This window comes from Pyrus communis, chromosome 14 (genome assembly GCF_041283825.1).
Source record: "Pyrus communis isolate YQ-2024b chromosome 14, ASM4128382v1, whole genome shotgun sequence".
Taxonomy (NCBI): Eukaryota; Viridiplantae; Streptophyta; class Magnoliopsida; order Rosales; family Rosaceae; genus Pyrus; species Pyrus communis.
The window spans coordinates 11,535,691-11,543,027 of record NC_142578.1 but is presented as its reverse complement, the minus strand read 5'-3'; the positions used below and the strand labels follow the sequence as shown (position 1 = coordinate 11,543,027).

At 35.7% G+C, this 7,337-nt stretch overlaps 1 protein-coding gene across 1 annotated transcript; it reads right to left on the bottom strand.

Moving 5' to 3' along the window:
- Positions 1–2,835: 2,835 nt before the first annotated feature.
- LOC137713199 (uncharacterized) lies at positions 2,836–5,927 on the bottom strand. Its single transcript, XM_068452471.2, has 2 exons — positions 5,492–5,927; positions 2,836–4,549 (listed from the first exon to the last, which is right to left on the bottom strand). Exons 1-2 carry the CDS (start codon positions 5,603–5,605, stop codon positions 3,302–3,304), a joined length of 1,362 nt encoding a protein of 453 aa, XP_068308572.2. The 5' UTR covers positions 5,606–5,927; the 3' UTR covers positions 2,836–3,301.
- Positions 5,928–7,337: the final 1,410 nt, after the last annotated feature.

Sequence of the window (7,337 nt, the reverse complement as noted above, 5' to 3'; positions counted from 1 at the left end):
CCGCACGGTTTTGTTCTTGTGGACCGTAGTCCACAAAAGGCCTCTCTGAAGTTAAAGCTCTGGGCATGGATATATAAGGCCCAAAGACCACGCCCTCACGGGCGATGTGGGATACTACAAAAAGGGTAAGGCAAAGGATGATTACGCCTTTCAACAAGAAATGGTGGCCTCTTTGTGATTCAAGGAAGAGCAAAATGCCATTGCCGAGGAAGAAAGGAACCGTAGGCATGAAGAACAGGCCAAGCAAATACAAGAAGAGATGAACGATAGGAACATGCAAAGGAACACTTTCGATTACACTCCAATGAGTAAGGCCTATTTTGATAGGAAAAAGAAGGAAATTATGGCCCAATGGCAGTTGTTTACCTTCGACTATACTCCTACAATGGCGGATGATGAAGATTATAGACTTTAAATTTAAGTTGTTGTAGTTTTTAAATTTAAGTTATTGTAGTTTTTAAATTTAAGTTGTAGTTTTTAAATTTAAGTTGTTGTAATTTTTAAATTTAAATAATAAATTATGTTTGGCCTTCGGTTGGAGATGGTTTTTTTTTTTTTCACAGGGCTATGTTTGGCCTATGACCCTCTAACCCCTCAGTCGGAGATGATAAGAAATATGACCCTGCATTGTTCATTAAAATATTAATTTCTTAAAAAGCTATAGGACCAAAAAAAACCCTCTGACCTTTCTTCCGTTGGAGATAGCCTAATACTACCACCAGGGTTGAGATTGAGCGAAAACAGACTCATCAAAAAATGAAAAGAACCAAATTATTACCAAACGGACCCTTAACGTTTAAGTGGTCCTCGGCCCCATACATATGTTTAATATTTGCTCGGAGTGGTCAACGGTCCCATTTGGATTTGTTTGGCCAAAATAATTATTATATAACAAAATTAGTGTAATGAAAGACAAATTGTGAATGTCAAATGAACGCGTTTTCTGTACAGATCAATCTATTGATATCTATCTTCTATATAGAGAGCCAATGGAAAAAATGAATAGTGATTTTGGTGTCACCAAGTTTCAACAAAAATGGTCCCCAAGATAAAAAACTTTAAAGGCATCCTAAAATAATGCATCAAATAAGGTAGGGGTATTTTTGTCATTTTAACAATATTTTTTTAATAATTAATTTTTTTGTGGTTTTTTTTTTAATTAGTACCGCACAATAGGCCAACAATAATGTGATTCAATTTCTCTATTTTTAAACACGTTCAAAACATCTTAAGAGGCGTGTAATACCGGTTATAAAAAAGGTCTTTCGCACGCAGATAATAATGTGATTAAATTAGTTGTCAAATGATTGTTTTTTTTTTAACAAACAATATTATTCATTTAATTCAAATATTTGACTTTTCTTTTGTCAATTTACGCATATAAATACATTTAAAATGTGTAAGTCACGTGTAGCACGCCGTGATTCAAAAAATGCCTTCGTCATTTTAATTAGTTTTTTTGTGCTGTTTTTTTTTTTTTTTTTAATTAGTACCTCACAATAGACTAGTAATAATGTGATTCAATTTCTCTATTTTAAAACACATTCAAAATATCTTAAGAAACGTGTAATGCCGGTTATAAAGGAAAAGATGAATAGTGATTTTGGTGTAACCAAGCTTCAACAAAAATGTCCCCAAGACAAAAACCTTCAAAGACATCCCAAAATAATGCATCAAATAAGGTAGGGGTATTTTCGTCATTTTAACAATATTTTTTTTTAAGAATTATTTTTTTTGTGTTTTTTTTTATTAGTACCTCACAATAGGGCAACAATAATGTGATTCAATTTCTCTATTTTTAAACACGTTCAAAACATCTTAAGATGCATGTAATCTGATTATAAAAAAGATCTTTCGCACGCGGATAATAATGTGATTAAATTAGTTGTCAAATAATTATTTTTTTTTAACAAACAATATTATTCATTTACTTCAAACATTTGACATTTTTTTTGTCAATTTACGCATATAAATATATTTAAAATGTGTAAGTCGCATATAGCACACTGTGATTCAAAAAATGCTTTCGTCATTTTAATTAGTTTTTTTTTTTGTGTTGTTTTTTTTTTAAAAAAAATTAATACCTCATAATAGGCTAGCAATAATATAATTCAATTTCTCTATTTTAAAACACATTTAAAATATCTTAAGAGGCGTGTAATGCCGGTTATAAAAAAAGATATTTCCCATGCGGATAATAATGTGATTAAATTATTTGTCAAATGATTTTTTTTTTTTTAACAAACGATAATATCTACACTAAGAAGGGGTGAACTTAACCTCACAATGGGCTAGCAATAATATGATTTAATCAGTTGTCTATTAAATATTATTTTCTCTATTTTTAAACACGTTCAAAACATCTTAAGAGACATGTAATGCTGGTTATAAAAAAAATCTTTCGCAGGCGGATAATAATGTGATTAAATTAGTTGTCAAATAATTATTTTTTTTAACAAACAATATTATTCATTTACTTCAAATATTTGACTTTTTTTTGGTCAATTTACGCATATAAATATATTTAAAATGTGTAATTCGCGTATAGCACACTGTGATTCAAAAAATGCTTTCGTCATTTTAAGTAGTTTTTTTTGTGCTGTTTTTTTTTTTTTAATTAGTACCTCACAATATACTAGCAATAATATGATTCAATTTCTCTATTTTAAAACACATTTAAAATATCTTAAGAGGCGTGTAATGCTGGTTAGAAAAAAAAATTTCCCATGCGGATAATAATGTGATTAAATTAGTTGTCAAATGATTTTTTTTTTTTTTAACAAACGATAATATATACAGGGGTGGACTTAACCTCACAATAGGCTAGCAATAATATGATTTAATCAGTTGTCTATTAAATATTATTTTCTCTATTTTTAAACACGTTCAAAACATCTTAAGAGGCATGTAATGCCGATTATAAAAAAAATGAGCCGAAGATACATCTTTCATCAATTAGCAGTCTACTATCATTTATTTAATGGGATGATCATCCTTATCTACTTGTATTGTAATTTATAATGCATAAAACACATGAACCTATCCAAAAGCTGACACTAATCTGTGGTTTTACACTATCCATACCTGTCTTTAGAGCTTGAATTCCAGGTCACCATGTACAAAAAGAACAGCCTTAGACCTGGCTCAGTCGTCAACTACAGATTTCCCAATCTATAACCCAAAATTTGTCGGTAAATTGAGGCTCTATGACTCTATGCGTCAACCGGTTTCGAAAACCAAAATCCATGCCTTACCTCCGATGCTCCATGGATAGGGAGGCATTGAGCGAGATGCATACTAGTTAACTAACACCCGGCTGCATCATAGGGAAGAAAGACCAATTCTTTGGTGGCCCGTTTTCCTTCGGACTAACCTTCTCATTTGCCCACCAGTCGGAACCAATAGTATTAGAGCTGCCTGAATCTCCTCCTTCGGCATTGTCAAAATTAAATTCCTTATTAGAACCAAGTGTGATGGATCGCTGTTTCTGATGCAGTTGTGCCTCCTCGCCAGCCACTGATGTCTCTGGTGCCTCACTGGATGTCTCATGAGCAGGGCACTCAGAACTGCTCACTGCTTTGCTAGGATCCTCTTCGCTCTGGGCCTTTTCTGTTTCTTCTATAGATGTTGATGCAGATTCAGCTAATGCCAGAGCCTTCTTTTCCACACATCTTACAATTGCTTCAGAGCTTAACCCAAATGTGACTCTATGGTTGATCACAATTCCATTATTCCGACCTCTATTGTTTGACCGTGGATTTAATACAACCTCAGGGGTGTGAGGCTTTAGAGAGAAACCATCAGAAGCCGTTGACCTTGCACCATCAGGGGTCACGGAACCAGAACCTAGTCTTGAACCCCAATCACGCGTGGAGAGAATGTCAAGGTTCAAGAGCTTAGGAGGATCACCTGCTCGGAACTCCAGGAAGTGAGGACCAGCAACAGCAAAGTCACGGTCTGGGAAAGGAGACGAAGTACCAGAACCCGAGATGCCTGAGCTTGGCGATATAAGCTGACCAACTGGGCTTCCAGGGTAAAGTTGGTAAGATGGAAACTCATAGTGAGATAATGGGAATCTCTGACCGCCTTCACCATTCCGGAAGTGAGGATCAAGAAGCTGAGCAAATGGAACCTCGGGCGAGGAAGGTGTAGTCAAATGAACAGACTCGGGAGGAGGAGTGAAGGGAGCAGTTGATGGTTCAGTAGTAAAGGTTGAGAAAACAGGTGGTGAGACCAACTGGTTTTCGTGAGCATAAGGACCGATAGCAAAAATTGAGGCAGGCCCAGGGGAGTACATGTTGGCTGAAAGAGAGAAAAAACCAGCTGGTGATTGTGAGGCAGAAGGAGGTTCTGATTGAAGAAACGATGCAGGAGAGGATGGAGGCGCAACAAAGGGAAATACAATTGAAGGTGCCTGGATTGAACTTTCCGCTCTTGGAGCATCACCTCCAGTATCCGTTGTTTCTGGAACAATGTGCCCAATTCTCTTTCTGTGTCTTCGAAATCCAAAACACCAATACGAGCTCAGGCAACTCCCCCATCTTCTCTTCTGCATTAAACCAAATTCATGATTAAAACGGACCTTTAGTACAATAAAAACAGCATTAGTTGTCTTTCCACACTACGGATAGTTACGAACAATTTGAGTCTGTTACATCATATCGGTTTGGGATGCTGAATCCAAACAGCTGCTGCATTACCAAAGAACAATTTATATTCTCAACTTTAATAAATTAGCTTGAATAAGCATAAGTGATCCCTTTTTCACTATTAGCCTTAGGAGTCTGCTTTTATTAACAAGAGAAGATTAACGTAGGGAGTCCCAGTTTTGTATAAACCACGATAGCTTTCTCCCTCCCTCGCCTTCTGTCAATGTTGAATCACTTCCACCGCGGAAGCTCAATACTTAGTAGTTAAAACTTAAAACTGACACTCCCTACGTCAACTAAAATAACTGAACCGTTTATATCGACCCTGCCTCCACCACAATGACAAATTATAATTCTGAAGGAAACTTTTTCTTCCTTTTTGTTTGTTTGTTTGTTTGTTTTTTTATTCATTTGGCCGCAAGCGAGACCAAATGAAAATCACTCAACAATCCCAAGAAAATATCTTATCATTTGGAAAATTTTGTAACCAAAGCTCCATGCTTTTGCTAAAAGCGGGTCAACTCCTATGAAATTCTATGGAGATTTCCACTTCCAAAAGCACTTTCCAGACCAGAAATTTTCCAAAAAGGCAGCTCCAATGGATTTAAAAAAAAAAACCCAATTTATAAAAAAGAAATCAAATTTACAAAACCAACAAGAACAAAGATTCACATAACACAACTGGATCTTAAATCTCTCTCATAAAAACATGGATTAAAATTAAAATTTAAAATTTACCAGGACTAAAAATTAACAACTTGAAATGCCTTCCAAACCAAGTCCAATCAACATATTCAGAATCAATAAAAGCGAACAAAAATAACATTTTGTGAAAAATTTACCTGAACGGTGGCGTGAGGCGCACGGTTCTCCGCCGCTGCGATCGCGGTAGCAGCTGCGTTTATAGTCTCCAAAGTGGTGTTCCCAGCTCTCGAGTTTCCATTAACCCCCCTCATCTCCGCTTCTCTCTTTCACCGGAAATCGCCGTTTTTCATCGGACTTCCGACTCCGGGGGAGAAAATTGAACAAACTAAATAACCCAGAACAGGAAACGGAGAGATCAAATGAAAATTTTGGAGACTTGGGTATTGAAGATTGAATCGGGAAATGGAAAAACGAATCAAAAATCCAAATTTTGAGTCCCCGAGATTTGATTTTTCTCTGTACTGTGTGCGCGTGTGTTACGTAGAAATGAATAAAATGATATTTAGTGGTAAATATATTTATAGATTTGTTTTAATTAAATATTTTTGGGCGACAACTTTTGAGGTCAAACACGGCAATGACTTTGTTTGTGTTCTGATTTTGAACACCTCTAAATTATGATTGGGATCCCATTTTACTGAAATACCCTCGTTTCTCTTTTCATGGTTATAATAGTAGCAAACTCAGCCATTTCGTACTACGGTCTAGTAGTATTCATTTTCATTTGTTTGAGAGAATTTAGGTGATTCTTGATAAAGAAGAATTTGAACCATATTATTACTAGCATATTGTGGACTTAGCTCAACCTCTCAACCCAATAATGTAGATAATATCATTTGTTAAAAAAAAAAAATATATATATATATATACACACACACAGCAAGCTCGTACTACAACATGGATTAAAATTCAAATTTGTCATTCATGCAAAATGAATTAAAAAAAAAATTATTTACAAGTAGAGAATAATCCTTTAGATAACTGTTATCTCTTATAACATAAATAATAAAACGAAATAAAACCCTAAATTAAGAGGTAGCCGATGCAACAAGTTAAACAAAGTTAAGATAGCTAATCGTTTAATTAACCTGTTGAAACAATATTTTTATGTTTCTTTTAGCACAGTACTTAGACATTGCCTAGTTATTGTATAGTTTACTTGCCACCAATAAATAAAAGACACATGTCAACCAATGCTTTCTCTAAATCTATAACCAAACAACCAACTCTAACCTTGCACCCATAATCAAACAACCACTCTCTCCTCCTAAGCCTATGTTGCTGTTTGCCGCAGATCTCGTTTACAAAAACCCATCCTTGCCCACTCATAATCCAACCCCCTCTTTCGCCATAGAAGGACGTATGCACCTTTCTGTCCTTGCTGCCATGGTTGCACCGAAAAAAAAATGATGGATTGGGGTTGGGGTCAACGAAGGAGAGAAGCAGGAGGAAGAGACGTGAATATCGTCAACGGAGGATTTGTCATCGATTTGGTATCATGTTCTGATTCGGAGTTTGAGAAAAACTCCAATGAAGGACGTTTCGCCGGTGGGAGCGGGCGGTGAACGGTTCAAGTGATTGGGTGGGAAAGGACGGTGGCTGGAGATTTTTGGCACGAGAGAAGATGATGTTTGGTTACAAAAATAGAGGTGTTTGCTTATGAGTTTAGAGAATTCAAAATGGATAGCTGTCGATATCTAGTTGGACCACGTGCAACAATCAGTGTATTGGGTCCTGACCGGTCAGGATCCAAATATTGTCCTTTCTTTTTTTAAATAAAGTAGCAAAAAAATCTCATTTAACTAGTCTATCGTAAATATCGGATTTGGATCCTCTCTTGGGCTAATAGAGAGGATTATCTTGACCAATCATCGTGGATTATTGAATTTTTATCCAACGGCTACAATCATTATAATTTTAAAGGAACCTTTCTGTTTGTAGCCGTTGAATAAAAATCTAACGATCCACGATAATTGGTCAGAG